This window comes from Metopolophium dirhodum, chromosome 9 (assembly GCF_019925205.1).
Source record: "Metopolophium dirhodum isolate CAU chromosome 9, ASM1992520v1, whole genome shotgun sequence".
In the NCBI taxonomy this organism is placed as follows: Eukaryota; Metazoa; Arthropoda; class Insecta; order Hemiptera; family Aphididae; genus Metopolophium; species Metopolophium dirhodum.
In genome coordinates, this window is record NC_083568.1 from 18,450,887 (window position 1) to 18,469,717 (window position 18,831).

Genomic DNA, 18,831 nt, shown 5'->3' on the forward strand with positions numbered 1-18,831 from the left:
GTCAAGGTCAGCCGATTAATTTTTTTTTTCCTCTACGCGTCGTAAGTTTCTCGGTCGGTCCCCGAGGTGATTCCGTGTATAGGCTGCAAACTTATCGGACGTTTTTGCGGAACTGCGAAGACGGTGTAATAAGTTATGACGACCGCCACGCCGCCTCAGCCGTCACCGCTGTAACGCGCGTAAATTGCCCTCGGTTTGATACCGAATATACAATAAAATTGTAACTTTTATTTTCATTACGGTATTATTACTGTTATTTTTTTTTCTCGAAAACTTTCGTTTCGTGCCATGATATATATTCTATATAATATCGCGCTTCGAGACCACACTGTGAATATAAAATAATTTCAGATATTTCTTTCTCCAAAATTGTAATACAATACTCGATGGAAACGTCTGGACCATTTTATGATGGTTTTGAATTAAAAAGAAGTTCCGTCTCGGTCCGAACCGATTAATTATTTTTTTTTACTCATTTATAATATAATAATACGCTATATCCGTGACACAAATGGTAAAAAACACTGCAAAACGACATGCTGCAATAATTATTCGATTTTATTAATTGATCGCGTCCCGGTTATAAATACGTGACAATTATTTATAAGAGTGTTATACTATATATTGTACGTTCATTAAGGGTTCCTTCTTTATTGTTGTACCATCACTTGTACAACAGCCATTTTCAGTTATTTCCCTTGTACTTGTGTCGTACAGTGGAATAATTAATAATCATATTTTTACGAATGTTGAATACAAACGTTAAAATTGGGGAAAATATATTCTCTTTGAATATAAAAATGACAACACGACAATCGATGACGTATATGTGTACGCCTGTCGCCTAAACATGAGTTTTTCTCTTAACAAATATTACCCGAAATGACAAGATAATAATATGATGAATCGACAATGACCGTGACGACCAAAATAAAATTTGTCTTTAAATAATTTATTGAGTATTTGTCGACTCATATATTAGTTATATAAATTGTGGGACTGTGGAACTGCAAATACGTTCATCGAAATTTGAGTGGTTTGTTATTACTTTTTAGTAAGGTTGTGCATTTGTAGAAAATTGCATTATATTTAACTTACAGTAAATTTAAAAGTCATTTTTTCTTTTTATTACTTTTTAAATCAGCAAATTGAAAAATTTAACTGGAAGAGATTCTGACTTACCCTAGAGAGCCAATGGTTTACTTGTATTAAGACAATATAAAACAACAGAAGTGTACGAATTTGAATAGGTAATCCAATTTATTTTTAATTTTATATAATTATATTATATAGATACGGGTATATGAAATATGAATTATAGCAACTAACAATTATCAAATTTTCTAGTCTAACCCAAATTTGGTATTTTAAATATATTTTATGTGATGGGTGTACAACATATAATGTACTAAGTACTTACGTACTCTTCAATATTTTTTATACTCACACGGAAAAAAATTATTTGGTTGTAGTAAATGGTTGTACTATTTTAATTGACCGAATTCTATATAAATGGTTACCTTTACTCAAGCGTTTATTTGATAATACCGAAAGTATTTATTTAGTCTAAACACTCTGAACTGTATGAAATTGCTACAATAAATTGTATATTTTATAACTACAGTTTATAGATAAATATTTGTTTTAACTATATTAATTGGTTCCGTAACTACTTTTGTTACGTGGTTGTAAATATGAATTTATTGTTCCATAATATGTTGATGTGCGAACGATGACCGGAGGTTGTATTTAGGTATACAAGATACCCATGTACCTACTTTTATTTTCACAATGTATAATATTATATTATATATAAAAACACCACGTGCTATAACCGCAGAGAAAGGTCAAAAATATAATTAATTTAGGGGCAAGTAATTGGTCGGTATCGTAAAAACTGTTTTTCAAAAACCACTAAGAAAAAATATTCGATTTCATCGAAACAGCGAAAAATGTTACCAAAAAATTCTATATAATAAAGTTCTATATTTTCGTTTCGTGTGCGTGACGTGTCCTCTTGGGGCTGATGTCTTATAAAACGCGTATTGTTTTTTAATATATATTAGGTAGGTACCTACACAAAAAAAGAGTAGCTACAAAAGAACAGAAAAACCTTTCGTTTATACTTTATATATATATAGCCAGTGGGAAAAAATAATATCACCAAACTTTAAAAAAAACAAAACGTAATAATCGTATGGGGGTGAAAAAAATATCGTCACGCGCCTTTTGCGCAGTGCTGTTTTCAAACTGTCGTTATCGTATTATACATATGTATATACTCGCGACAGTTGTGCGGAATTACACAGTTCGATACAGTTCCAATCGTCACGAATATAATATTATAATAATAATATAATATACGATAGCACTCGGACGTCGGGTGCGAGAGAGGACTAAAGGAGAGAGATAGAGAGAGTGAGCGAGAGATTGTGTCTGTGGTGGAATTTTCGAGGGGAAATTCGACGAGGGAAACGATGTTTTATATATTATTATTACATAAATCGAAAAAAAATTGCACCTAACAAGCGGTATATTACGGCGCATTCGTAGACGTATATGTAAATATAATATATATATATATATTAAATAACGATTTGCTTCGGACAGCGTTTTCCCGTGCGAGGTATATATTTTATTTACTTTTTTATCGCCGTCCTCACTACTGCAGCGCGCACATGGAACTGAGCCAGACGCGAGCGCGTTTTGCGCGATTCAGGTGTGTTTTTTTGCGCTTACACATAATAACAACATAATACTATATATGTATACTGTAAACTTTTGAGTCTTATATTAAATTAAACTTCAGTCCACGATATTTGCGCAGGTATATAAGATAATATATGGTTATATGTATATACATAATATTATGTACGCTGTTCGGAAAGTACTGACCTAGTAACGTATACGACGCACGGGATGTTCTGTTTTAAACTATGAACAAGTTCTAAACTATCAGTATAGAATAAGAGATAAGAGACGCGCGCAAGACTCCGATAAAATAATATCGTGAATCGTAATAATATTCCGAAGAGGTTTACCACCATAAATTATACATACACTTAATATAGTATATTAAATATACTTTACGAGAATAATACCATTGAGTACTCAATGATAATACGTAGAAATATTACGAACTCACAGCAGTAGGTATATGTATGTATTATAATATTACAAGTATTATAAAGAAATATATTATATTATAATAGGTACGTATATAGTTCTGTAGGTATGCCATAATATAGTTTACACTTTACACTCTAATAAAGGTTCAAAGCCTTGGGAACAAATTAAATGTACAATAATGATTTGAAAATTACCGTAGTTATCTACTAGTTAGATGTTTGTAAAAACTGTTTGAGTATCACTACTCAGTACTATACTGAATATAATACATCTATTTTATATTTGATGTGAATCCATTATTAAGGATTATTGTTAATGATCGAATTTTTATTTAAGTATACGAACATTTTCAAATTATCAATTTTCATTGACAATTTACGATAAACATGCCCCCTTATTATTATCTTTTGTTTAAAAAAAGTTTGTATCACCATGATAGCTGTATACATACTATGTTATAGCCATTTATGGGACTGCAGTCAATGGTATTATTGAAAAATCTAAGCATTTGAAAATATGGTCTTTGAGTATATTTAAAATTTTCAAAAATCATAATTTTTAGATTAAACGCATTAGTTAAATAATAAAACGGAGGGGGTGAATATGCTCGGCGAATCGCCCTGCATGGCTGCATATTTATTAAAACGGCAACTCTACAGGCCGCACGTAAATCGGCGTTTAGTACGAGTAAATTATTATAATAAACACATCGAATGTGCACGAGATTTAATCGGTGGACGCCGACGTGTTTACCTATATACCTATAAGGTACCTATATATTATTAAAATGATATCCGTCGTCGCCGTCCAAAAACCGTTTATGGAAGTCTGCACGCGAAGTGATCGTTTGGATCGCTCGTTTCAAAACAGTTGTAATTATAATGATGTACGCCAATGTATATTGCTGTGTATAACCGCATTCGAAAAATAAATATATTAACGTCGCTTAACATTGACGAGCGGACAGCTCATTTTCTCGACGGTTGATAAATATATAGGTACACGATGATTGAGTCATTATCAAAGGGCATTTATTATATATATATTACCTATATACCACGCGGTCGTGGACGTCGCTTTCGCCACAGATAAAACGCTTAATTTTTTATTTAAAAATTTGAATGTACATACACGCCGCTGTTGGAGCCGTTTAATAGACTTCACGCGTATTCGTATATTTTTATTCATCCCGATATCACACCCCTATCACCATTTTTTAGATGATATTTTTCCTCTTGTAGTTGGTATAATAGTATAATATATACCGGCAACACGTATCTGTCACGCCACTATTATTGCTACTCTGGTATGGATTTAGTACTAAAACGATTTTGCTTCGATATGAAAATTTATTTTTAATTTCAGAGTACCTGGGTACCTAACTTCAGTCTACGGGAAACGCGTCTGAATCGGGACTACGACGAGGGTTCGGTTTACGGCGGATCTCTGGAATATATAACCATGGTTGTCTTGCCGACACGCGATGACTTTATATAAATTGCGCACAGCAGCATTGAACCGCCGCGGCTGGAAGCCGATGACGGTTACACGACGTATGATATGGATACATAAATAGATAACATCAAATGTTATTCTTATTACTATGATTAGTTATCACACTTTTTCTCCCGCGTTGGGTATCATAACCAAGCCGACATGATGGGATTTATTTCATATACGCATCAATCACTTAATATTAATATTATATTATATACAGGTATCTTATATTTTGTAAGCGTGAATATAGCTGCAGGTATGTCGTACATTCTATAATATTATATACGTGTGTGTAGGCGGTACAAGCGGATTTAAAATAAAAAGTAGTGCCACACGTAAAACCTAAACAGTAAATCTATAACGTATACAAGTATACAACCCCTAACCCGCAACTGAAGTGTTTTATTTTTTTCCCTTCGAAAACTTTGGAAGACTATTATTATAATATAATGTACGCTCGCGCTGCAACAGTAGGTAATAATCATACATATTTCTCTCGCTATTATTTATGATGGTAGAAAAAACTTTTAATTTTTAAATCGCCCTCTATACCCTCGATCTCGACCAGAAAACTTATTAAGCCGTTTTTATGACGCCGTAGCACGGCGTACCCGGTGCTGGTCATTGTTTTATATATATTTGATTGATATAATGGTATATCCAACGGACTGTACCATAATATACCCATGACACGTTGAAGTATAAAAATAAAATATTAATATTTTTATCGTTAAAAGCATACACACATAATATATTATATATTATACATGCGTACATAGCTGTGTAAAACTTTCAACAACGTGTTTTAAAAACATATACACGTTACAATAGTATATAATATTTACGTATACAAGCGCAGGCAGGGGTGTAAAAGTTTCAACGTGTTTTAAAAATTATTATTATAATAATGCTGTTGGTCTTAGCCAGTACCGCGGATTGCTGACTTGATATTCAAGCAGTCTTGAATAATATAATGGATGTTCTTGTTAAACCTTAGTAGACACGGTGTCACCCCCACCCAATTTAATAGTAGTAAAAATAAATAAAATATTTAACACGTGAAATTTTGAGAGTGCTTTTTCATCTGACTAGTAGGTATGTAAATTGTAAAGTCACAGAAATCGCAGCGCTGCCAGTGATCTAAAGATAATATTTTGCCATTTTGGATATTGTTGTCGGTAAAAACTTGACGTTAAAAAAAAAATTGAAGCATATTGTTAGGTTTTAAACGAATACCCGCCGTCATACGTGTGCGGAAAAGCAATCACAAATTCACAAACACAATACACAGAATACAGAAAGCAGGAAACGTATAAGTACAATAGTCATAGTGATATCACAATAGGCGTGCGTACAGGTGCAGTATATGTTGCACGTTTGAAAGCCGTTGAGTGCAGTATCCATTTATTAAAGGGTCATGTGTGTACATTTTGCATACATAAATATTTTTTTGGCATGAAAGTGGATATTTTTTATCTGCAGCGATGGGGAAGGATTTAAAAAAAAACGCATTTATAAATAAATGAAACAATCAGCCTATAATATTATCATAATTATGTGCCAGATTTAATCTTATATTACATCTTGTTTATAAAAATGAATGTTCCTTTGTTTATTCTCTATAGATTCAAAAACTTGTGGACGGTTTTCAATATAAGTTACGATTATAGACCCTTTAATAGATTGCTTTAGAAGGTGTTTATAGCCTATTTTTTTTAACAAGGTATATGTTATTATAGGTTGGCTCGCACACGAATTTCATATTGGCTCACAAATATCGAATATGTATTTGTTTTTAAATAATATCATTGGTTACAGATTATAATATTACTATTAAAATAAATTAGGAGAAATATAAACATGTTTAGAAATATATTTAAAAAAAAAACAAATCTTAAAAACAAATTCTTATGAACATAATTGCAATGAATACTTTATGATTTATTTTTTATTCTGGACATATTTTTCATATGAAGACGTTAAGACGAATACCAATCTTAACGATATTGAATTTACATCAGGAGCTAAGCATTCGTTGAATCTATATCTCCAGTTTTTTGTGTTTAAATAAAAGATATCGATATGTACAGAACTAAAAAGGGGAAAATCATAAAATTAATCATTGTAATTGAATTCGTATTATTTATTTTAATTATTGAATCGAAACGGAAAATGATAGAAAAATAGATTGCTGCTATCAGTATTAATTATATTAATTAATATATTTCTCAGTTTTTAAATAGTATTTATTTTATTTTTTCATAAAATAGTATATTGTTACTTATAAAAGCATTGTTTTTAATCGATCAACTCATTATATTATTGTACCTGAAACTTAAGTCTGTGCTCGCCTATGTGCGTATAACTGCAGTACATGCGATGTGTACTTATTATATAGGTATACCTCTTTATGGGGGTTAAAGCTCAAAATACAGAAATTAAAATAAATGCAAGATATAACCCGCGTTTATTGATCTATTTAAACTGATATAAATAGTTATAAATTACAAATAAATAAATTATAATACTATATATGTAAAAAAGCGTATTGACCGTGAAACGTTTTGAAAAAAAGAGAAAATAACAGACAGATTTATAGATAAATAGAGTGTGAGACAGATACAGAGACAGAGAATATAGAGAGCGAAGGAAGATAGCCGAGCGGGTGAAATGTTGCAAAGACATTAATATACAAAGAGACACCCATGTAAAAACAAATATCCCGATATCTATAATGCGTTCATATAACACACGGTGTATAAAATTAATAATAAATTAAGCGAGTAATAATAATAATAATATTAATAATTGCGCGAATATGTTGTGCAGTGTGCCTACAGTATTCCGATGACTCCGCACGCAACCCTGGAACCGGCGTGTCCGGTGGTCAGGCTGTCGGTGAACCCTCCACGGCCCATGTCGTCGGTGTCAGCGTGCACGACCACCGCGCGACCCAGGATGTTGTGGGCGCCGACCAGCGAGATGAGAGAGTCCGAGTAAGAGAACTGTGCCACACCCGTGTTGTCAGCTTGGATGTTGCCCAAGTCTCCGGCGTGTCTGGTCTCGTCGTTGGGTCCGCCGTGTTTGTTCTGCGAAACAACGATAAACAATTTTGTAATCGAACGTTGGTTTTAATATGATAATACGATTTTGAAACTATATAATTTCACACGAAGGGATTGATGATTAAAAACTTTTAGATTTATACCTATTAACCTTTTGGATAAAAATGTATAATATTACTATATTTTACAATATATTATAATATAGCGTGAAATGCGCTAATAGATAATATATTAAAGTATATATTACCTACACCGAATTTCAAACAGATATGTCAATAAACATTCTATTTACTATGATTATCAAATACATGGAATTGCTTAAATATTTCATATTTTCAGTACGCATATCTTTACTTGGTTTTACTTGAAAGCCACACGAAGTACCTATATTATATCCGTACTATATATTGTATTATGTATTATGCGCGCACAGTATAGGATATTCTTAGCAAGACAAATCGTCAACGGACGTAGCTATGGTATTATTAAATACATGCTTTGACAGTGGGAATATATTATTATAATCTACCTAAAGGATAGTAGGACGTTTACGTGTACATATGTGACACACATAACACACACACACACACACACACACACACACACACACACACACACACACACACACACACACACACACACATTTATACTATTATACATTGTAATAAATGATAAAAAAGTTTACGTTTTTCATTTGAGTTTTAAGACGTGTTACAGACGAAAGATGGTTCGTTCAGCGTTATCGGGTTGCCTCTGGTAGTCTGGTGTATGTAATAAGTGTCAAACCTATGACCGCGGTTGTGTGTGGTGTGTCGTTTATATACATACATAATACATACAACAAATGTGACATGTATATAGCTATGAGTAATAATAATAATAATAATAATAATAATAATATTTCTATTATTGCATATGCGAGCTTGTAATCGAAATTACGTTTATTTGGGTTCTTTACATACATGTGTATTTATATTTTATAATATGACGCTCGAGCGAAGACGAATCGTTTCCAATCTCACATCATCGCAAGTGACGGATATGCAGATATACATATATTAGTATATTACAATTACATATATGTATACGACCCGATGACGGCAGTAAAAAAAATCGTATTTTAACGATAGTATAATATATACGTATCACAAAATATATAAATTATATATGTATAGAATATTCATGATAATAGTATTGACATCGAAGCTCACGCGTGTGGCCGTCACGGTCGAGTGGTAAGAATGGAAGATGATCGTAACACAGATGAATGCATCACTGATGCAGATGGAAATTATATTTTTTTGGAGAAATAAATCAAATCGAACGCGCACAAAACCCACATGAGTGATCATCAGTATTACGTCTATATACACGCATAATAAGGACACGCACGATAAAAAATATATACTCTTGTTTACGATTATTAGCTGGTATACTCAATAATACACATATACCTACGTATAATGTAAGTACAGCTAAATGTGCCAAAACGTCTGTGAACCCCCCTCCCCCCACCTCCATTAAAAAAATAATTTATAACATACATGTATACTATTATATTAGATAGGTATGATAAACATAATATACAATAAAATAATTATAAAGATACGTATATTTCTGCAAACGCCAAGTTAATTTGTATAAACACTATTCAGTTTCACATCAATTAATTATTTAATCAAAAAAACCGGATCATAATAAGTTTGATTATAGCACATAATATTATACATTTAATATAATAATTAACTTTTTAATTGAAAGATGTAATAAGTACTTACAAATTATAGCAGTATAATGAAAACAATTAGTAATTAAATACACTCGGGATAATTATAAAAGTTAAGACAATGCATAAGAAGATTCGTATGTTTTCGAACTGTTGGGCATAGCTTTATAGCATATACTCTATAGATTTAGATTTGATATAATATTTTAGTCAATAGTTATTGCGTGTAGCCTAGCATAATCTTCTCGATCGAAAACTCAGCGCTGTCCAATTCCAATCGTGAATAAACTCAAAATTATTGATCAAAATGTGAATCGTGAGATAAATGGATAATCAATAATCAGATATTTGATGAATTACGAATGAGCAAAAATAAAAAAACCTGCGCACCCACATACACAGACATGTTTTTGTAAATTTCGATCTCACTCACCACGAGTCATTAAAATCTAAAAACGTATAATGTTAATTGCTCGACGAGTCACATAATAATAAACACAATATAATTTATATTTTATACCTATTATATTATATATCAATGTGCTACACTCCTACCAAGTGGTGCATTAAATGCAATTATACAAAATATATTGCAATGATTGGTTTTTTAAAACAATAATATAATATCCCTATACAATAGTACAATATACTGTATAGTATATATGTTACAGTTAAAGTGTTGAATCAGTTAGTTTATGAAATAACTAGGTAATTTATAAAATAACTAAAGCTTGTAGGTAATGTATATAGTTTATACTTTAACTAGTTATTTTATGCATTCCCTGGCATCACTTAGTTAATGTGTCAAATTGTAAATAACGCCACCCCGCGCAACACGAATCAGACGGCGCGTCAACTGTACCGCGCTATACCACTCCACACGCCGCGCGACGCGCAACGCGCCGTGTGATCCCACCTTTACATTTCAACAATTTAATATAACACATTAAATCAGATAAGATTATCGGTGACCGCAATGTACGTTTATCGTGTTATTATAAGATAATCGTTTATCGTGTTATTATAAGATTTTTGTTGTTGGTATTTGGTACATGTATTATACAGGTTTAAAGTTTAGTAATAGTTTTACAGTCACACGTGTTCGCTGTTAGTTCGTTTGTCTCTACACTATTATTTTAAGTATTAACTATATTGTTCACAATGAATGAATTAGATTTAATGAAAGAAAAGTTTTATATTAGTGTTAAAAATCGTTTATTAAAACCAAATAGTGCAGTTTTAACAAAAGAAAAATATGCAAGTTTGATGATAGACGTGAGAAAAATGAAAATAAAAAAGGAATCTTCTCGTGACTATTGGTTAGAAAAACATTACGATATTGTAAAAATTATTTATTTATATTTTATAGGATGACGTTACTGACGTAGATCGACCAACAGTTGGCACAGAAAAAGATATAGTTCATTTAAATATTGCTACGGTAGGTCAATATTATATTATAGCTATTATATAGCTAAATTAGCTTTAATATTGTAATTACAAAAATAATTAAATGTTTTAAGGAGAGGAAAAAAGCTAAAGAAAATTTGGAAAAACAGGCAAAAAGAATGAAAGATTTATCAAATACTAAATTTGCGGTTGCTAATATTGGTTCTACAGTGCGTATCAAAATTCCCGATGTTGATAGAGGAAAGGGTGATCCTCGTTCAATTATTGCAGTTGTTTTAAAATTAACTGACGATGGGTTTTATCAACTGGGATGCAATGATGGTAAGAAAAATTTAAATAATACAAGTAATTTTTTATTTTTTATTTTAATTTTTTATTTATTTGTTACCTACCTTAAACATTATATAATTACAGGAGTGTTAAAACAACTATACTCTCGATCCCAGTTCACAGTATGTTCAGAAAATTTGTTAGCTGTAGAAGCTGTTCCAAATGAAAGTATTACATTAAGATCTGCGGCAACTGCGCAGTCACTGGGAACTGGTCAGGGTTTTTTTAAATGCACTTGTACCAAAAAATGTGACACAAAGCGATGTGTTTGTAGAAAAAAAGAGGTGTTGTGCAACTCTAAATGCCATAATAGCCTTACATGTACAAATAAATAAATAATATAACTATAATTAATTCATAATTCAGTAAAATAAAATATTATAATATATATTTTAAATTTTAATGTATTTTATACTTTAACGGATATCAAACTGAAATTGTACAGAATAACTAGATATTCTATGAAATAACTAGTTAAAGTACAATTTTCATGTATTATTTCATACTTTAACTAATATTCGTAGGTAATTCATGAACTACCTAGTTATTTCATAAAATAACGGAATTCAACACTTTAGCTGTAACATATACATTATACTATACACTATTCCGGCGTGATCGAATCGGATCGTATAGATAACAATACCTATGAACGTCGGGTAAACAAATACGCATGTCGTGTTATTATAATTCAATAAAGGACGCACGGAATTCGACGGTGGTTACGATATAATATGCTCGTAGTGCATTTATGTTTAATAATAATAATAATAATATATAATACACATAGAGACAGAGTTTCCCGGCGCGCCGCCCAGAGACGACTTTAACGACCATGTCCTTATGTGGCGACCTCACAACGTCAAATTAGCTCCTGTAAATTAACTAAATGAAAAAAATCAATAAACCAAAGACGGCGGGCAACTGTAACAATGGACCGCTGCAGCCGCCGCCACCCCGTCGCACGTCGTCGTACACAAAACATCAGGTACCTAATACGTTATATACGTTGTAAGTGTATATAATGCGTATAGCGGCGTTATCGTATTGTTAACGTAACGCGCGTTTCAAATAACAAAAAACGCCAAGAAGGAAAACTGTTTAATAATTTAACGTGTACATGCTCCGGCCCTACCGGGTGTGTGTACGAGTCGAAGGTAAACCGTTTTTATTCTTTTCGAAAATTGCAGCGACCGCCGGAGCACGTCTTTTCCTCGGCGCGTTTGAAATGTTCGTCGGCGACGACGGCGTTCACCGCCGCCGTGATATGAGAGACGATAAGAACGATAAGCTCCGGATATTTTGAAACGCCCGAATACCAAAAAATATATTATAATGTTCAACATAATATTATTATAATACGCATCTCGAGAGTTTTCGTCAAACGAACCACCTTGTATAATATATAATATTATGCTGTGTGTGTTATTACAAGACGATAAATAATTCGAAATAAAAAAGATGGGACGGGGGTACATAAAAACGAAATGACAACAATAGCGACTCATCCTATAATCTACCGCAATAAACAACATGGTATTAAGTGGTCTGCTTGTATGTACAACAACGATCTGTGCCGCGGTGTTAAACCTTAAAGGTAGGTACTCATTGGCGGCATGCTCTGCGGGAAGCCACCTTAACCGACGCGATCCTGCAAGAGCCGACGAGAAACGTCGCACATCGACTGCAATATTCAGCTCCTCCTCCTCCTCCTCGCGGGTGTCAAAACATCGTGTAAATATTTCAAAAGAAATTTATATATTATTTTATATACAACGTCATATTATTATTCGTCATATGGGCTACTACCGCTGCAGTTTGAAAATCAAAACGATGTTCTTCGTCTCTCCCGCGTTTCACTGCAGTATATTATAGGCGAGCATTTCAAAATACGTTAGTATCCGGGAAATACTGCGGGATTTATCCGATTGATGATATCATAAGAGAGGCCTAGAAACTTGTAAGGAGTTCCGCCTTAACCCTGATCCTCAATTTTTTATCCCGATAATTTATCTATAAAAATGTGTTACAATAATAATTAATAACTATCAGTATTGGACTGCAATACATTATTTTATGTATGAATACGGAAACTTATATGGGAACATTTGGTTGTATCATAATTCATGACTCAAACTTAAATCTAATATTTCTGAAGTTATGATTTAACGATTGTACTATATAATATCTACCTTGACAGAAAGGTCACTACTCACTGAATTTTTACTGGACGTTTCACTAACGCTGTGAAGACGTAAACTAATAACCGTTCTATGTAAGGACTTGGAAGCCAACCCTGCCCGTCCTCTGTATAAATATATGGCTATATATATGTGTGTGTGTGTGTGTGTGTTTATAATAATAGTACCGCCACTGCAGGCGAACTATATAATATGTATGAACTATAAAGGCCGGTGATTCGATATAACTGTATTATAAGACGCCGCGCGTATATATGCATAACAGACCGGTGCAGTGATTTATGATTGACCTTTTTTTTTTTCGTTTTCCCCGACCGTTCTCGCGCTCACAAAGTCCTTTGAATTTGCATTCTACGCAAATATACGCCTTTAAAATACAAAAAGTCCACGGCGAAACCAACAACACTGGCGGCGAGGATACCAACAGCCGCGATTCTCGCGGAGGATAAAATATTTATCGCGGCAGAAAAGATTTATCACTCGGCCTTGCTGATTTTTTTTCATCGCATATATAATATATTATATTACACATCACTTGTGTATAATGTATGTATTGTATTTTTGTAGCGTGCCTCAAGACTGCGCAATCGCGTATAGATATTGTCAAGTACACGGCGTGCGGAAATAGAAAAACAAGTAGAAACCGTGAAACAATAATTATTTATTTATGAATTTCCAACCGTTTTTCGGGACGTGCTTATTCGTGCAACGATTCCCATCGATTTGGTTGCGCGTGAATTTTTGGGTATAATATTATACTTTCGTTCAGAGATATTAATATTATCAATTATAAGAAAGTTGCGTTATTTTGTGAATTAAAATCCACGCGCACCGTGGTCGAAATACGAGAACACAAGCAGTATATACGTAAATAATGCCTGACACTGCAGTCGTTTTCTCGCTGCCCCAGTGATTATTAAATATAAAATATTTTTGAAAATTGGTGGAAAATATTATTGCTCTGTAGGTACCTATATAATATTATGTACTCCAGTCTACGTTTAAACACTATAACGGCGCTCGGCGGGATAGCGCACACCAAACAAACTTTTAGAATCGAATTTAATTAAATTTTCCGACGACGGATCGCCGCGGCCGCCGCCGTCGCCGCCCCTCCGTCGCATATATAAACGTCCATAAAACACATCGACGGCACGTTTTCTATTGTATTAAATACATATATTGACGCGTGTATATAAGACTATAATATGCAATATTATAAATTATAATACAATGACATTTTCTTCGCGAATAAAATCAACAAAAAGTCTCAATTTATAAAACGTGCGCGTAAACTATGGCGTGTGAAAAATGCGCAAATAATCTAATAGTTAAAGTATATATTGATATTGATCTACATTAATGTACACGTGCGATCCTAGTTTTCGTGCAAAATGAAGTTTAGTGTAGGCACTTAGACGTCTGTGCAGCGTGTTTTAACATTTTACGCACTAGGGAATAGCAATAATATAATATAATACTTAGACGCTTGCAGTCGATTACGCGTCTGATTGAAGCTTGGACTTAGATTAAAGACTTTAGCTCTCCATCACACACGCTTCATTAGATATGTAAAACGGAGGAAAACGGCTGATACGCGACTTCGCAAGTATCAAGTCCCGACAACGATGCTGCAACAATGAACGATTCGGTCGGAGATTTCAATAAGTACAAATTTATACCTCGCATTCACCGCGATCAGTGGCGCCGGATCGCCAAAATAAAGGTGTGACAACATTTCATTATGACACACACCCACCTACCCAAAGGTATATTTTCGTGAGTGTTAAAGACCCCCCCCCCCCAAAAAAAAAAAAATTGCTAGCCCGCAAAAAATCAAAGCTGCAGTATAGGCCGCAAAGGTTAAAAATTGCAATCTCACAACTTCAAAACTCAAATTACTCATAACTGTTGAATTTAAATTAATTTTAAATTGCAGTTATGTTATATTTTACTTATATAATTAATAGTTACTTTATATTATACATTTATTTATTTATTTAAAATTAGGGTACAGGCAAATACTAAATTAATTGTTTATTACATTTATAATTAAATATTATTTAGGTACCTCGTACCTACCTAGTGGCTAGTGCCTACTAATACATTTTATAATTTAACTTTCACAAAAGATACAGTGAAATAGTGAATATTATTACTGAATCAAATTAATTCATTACATGACTTCTAAGAAACAAAGTTTTATTTCTTGAATCAAATGCAGCAATTTGAAACACATATATTAAGGTATAGGATTAGAATAGTAGATTCAACTCAACTTTAACAAATAAAGTAAGCACTATAAATATTATTCAAGTAGTAGTAATAGGAGTAAAATAAAAGAATATTTTGATAAAATTTATCAAATAAACGTATAATAAAAAAACTGTTTTATCATGGACATAAACTTTTCCAGTTATCGCTGGGTGCTGATAGTCGGTTGTTATCAATAGTAAATTAAATGAAACTATTATGACAAAATAGAAAGATACAACGGCGAATGCACAGGTCACCGAGACCGTCCTGCATGTTATTTATATACCTTATCCGCTTATTGTATTACTAATAGAATACAAACATACTAACTGTACACGAGATATCTTAATTTGTGGCTATTACTATATACAATGTTAATATACTATTAGGTATTACTATTTTTGTATTGCATAAGTGACACCTAACAGTAGTATGGTACCTACGCCTACCCACCCACGACCCACCCCTTAAAAAGGTGTTACCGCTGTCACACCTTTATACCGTGTTCGGCGCCACTGACCGCGATGACGCGATTCGGTGCTCCGGAGTTGTGCAGCGACTGTGCAGGTTTTCGCCTTTTTGTGTGATTTTTGCTGCCGAAAATGCTACCGCTGGCGAATATAATAATAACGGCCGATCTGGACTCTTGGTCTTGGGAGTCTTGGTCTCGACTAAAACTCATCAAGTAAGTTATATGAAGTGTACGTGTGTGACTTCTGAGCTAACGATTTTTGCATGCTCGCAGTTTTGTCATTCTGTATAGGTACTACACTCGCGTACAAATGGCAATGTTTTCGGTGCACCGGAACAGATTTTTCTTTCGAGACGCGCCGAAGCGTCGGTCAGAATACAATTTGGTTTCTATAGCTATACGACGTACGTCTTGTGCATATGTAACATGTTATTTTATACATTACCGCAGTGTGTGTGTGTGTGTGTGTGTAGTATAACATGTATACATCCGTTTTCATGTTATAGTTTTACGCCGCAGCCGCAGCCGTCACATCCATCATCGGCGGCGAGACTTATTAGCCGACCCGTCGAGGGGGATAACAACTGCGACTAATATATAATATTATATAATAATAATAATAATAATAATAATGTATTACATAGGTATGTATATAGCTAACCCTTGGCGGCAGCGTATATATACAAGACGGCGCCCAGCCACGATAACGACGACGACGACTTACACGGATATATAGGTAGGCACAGACGTCAGCTCGTTCGGTTTTGTGATGGTGAAGTGTGTGAGCAATGTGTTTGCTGTAAGTATACTTTTATGTGTACTATACATATTGTATATACACACGCGTAGTCGAGTCGTCTGTTCCGTCGTCTACTGGCCCGCTCGTCTCTCGAGATCGAAACCAGTGTTTAACAAGAAGAGCATATTATATCTATATTATGCTCGCGCGTATATTATTATATTGTTGCATATATAGGTTGTATCTTGTTTTTGTTTCGTACTCGTAGAATGCGCTAATTCGAAGAATAACAATTTAAAATATGTCCTCAAGTCCTTCTGATGACGATGGATCCTGAGGTTTTTGGATAGTTACAGGTATACATTATAATAGAATAATAATATGTAACACATAATATCAAATTATAATTTTATGAACATTTCCATGGCAGAGTAGATCGCGCAACTCACGTATACTTGCGTTAAAAACGAAATTCGATCGCAGTATCGAGAAATACAAATTTTTCCCCTCATTGCAGGCGTTGTGAGCATTATTTTACCGGTCGTTTCGTAATGGGTAGGTAATACATAATAGTATTGTTGTATGTATATTGTATATATATGTGTATATAGCTGCCTGTGTTGTATATTATTAATAGTATTATATATAGTATGTATTCGAGTACATGTTGTATGGGCAGGTATAGGTAGGTAGGTACATTTGAACGTTTTTAGCTCCTATCGTGTAACTCAAAACCGGTTATCTCAGACTGTATAGTGATTTTAAGTTATAATAATAAAAAAAAAAATCTGTAAATTAGATACGATCGTCCGGACACGGTGTTCGAATTGCTTGTAATCATCATTTTTATCGTCGTTTAATTGTTACGATCGCGATTATGTATATACTCGTATAGTATAATATACCTTTAGTATAATATCCATAATACTAAATATAATACCGTATTGTCTTATTTTATTTTTTTGTAACGAATCGGTATATGTCGTAAGTACCTACTTTATAAATAGGTATTAATATAGGTAATATTGTAATAATATACGTTTCGGTTGTATTCACAGTATACGCCGCTGTTTCCACACGATTTCGTGACTCTGTCAGTGAGTGTATCAATATTTGTGTGTGTCGTGTACAACGTCTGAGTATGAAAATACACCAGTTAAAATTTTCTTGTGTACTCGAAAACATTTTATTTGACAACAAAAATTAAATGGTATTACATACTGTGATTATTTTTGATTTCTCACGCTGTTGCAATACAATTTTGAGAATACATAATTTCGATCAATAATATTTTAATGAACAATACTATCGTTAAAGTTTGGATTTTTATTGGCAGTCAAATAATGGACCTCTAAACATGTTCAGTGGCACAGAAAATAGATATTATACTCGAAACGCTCATACTAAACGAATAAACGCATAAAAGGTTTTTATTTATTTTTTATAAAAGCATTATAATGTTTTCAACAATTTACACTTTATTCTATAGTTTTGTAATGGTGATAAAGTGGTGTTCATAATATTGTTATTGTTTATCCAGGAAAGTATTTTTCCCAGACTAAGTTTTTTGAAAATGCGGACACAACGTGACCGATGGGATGTCAAAAGTGAGATAAACAGTATCCAATAGAAAATTATAAATCATTTAAAAAACCGAAGTGGGTTCTCACGTCTCATTTTTTAATCTTTTAGAAAAACGGACAGCGGAAATGCAACATATTTCAATTTGACTAAATGTATAGGAACGGGTTTTTGAATAGTGTCAAAACGTTTTCGTTTTGCTTGGATGTTTTATAATTGCCTTCTGACTAGATATTGAAAATACATAAATAATAATATTATATTATAGTATGGAAATGAGTTATTTTTACACATAAACATTTGGTATTGAAACAATACAAAATGGAATAACAAAACCCAATTACAATTTACATTACATTATAGTATGGAAACCATTACGGCCTTTAGCACAAAATAGTAGCATATTACTCTACATTTCTTCGATT

At 33.0% G+C, this 18,831-nt stretch overlaps 2 protein-coding genes across 2 annotated transcripts in view; one reads left to right on the forward strand and one right to left on the reverse strand.

The window, feature by feature from the left end:
- Positions 1–18,831, reverse strand: part of LOC132952937 (uncharacterized) — an 83,067-nt gene that overhangs the window by 10,595 nt on the left and 53,641 nt on the right. The window contains exon 4 of the mRNA XM_061025465.1: positions 7,465–7,715. Coding sequence (XP_060881448.1) covers positions 7,465–7,715 — 251 coding nt within the window. The remainder of the gene's footprint in view (positions 1–7,464; positions 7,716–18,831) is intronic.
- LOC132952938 (uncharacterized) lies at positions 10,086–11,554 on the forward strand. The gene is made up of 2 exons (XM_061025466.1): positions 10,086–11,148; positions 11,242–11,554. The coding sequence occupies exons 1-2, from the start codon at positions 10,986–10,988 to the stop codon at positions 11,490–11,492; spliced, it is 414 nt and encodes a 137-aa protein (XP_060881449.1). The 5' UTR covers positions 10,086–10,985; the 3' UTR covers positions 11,493–11,554.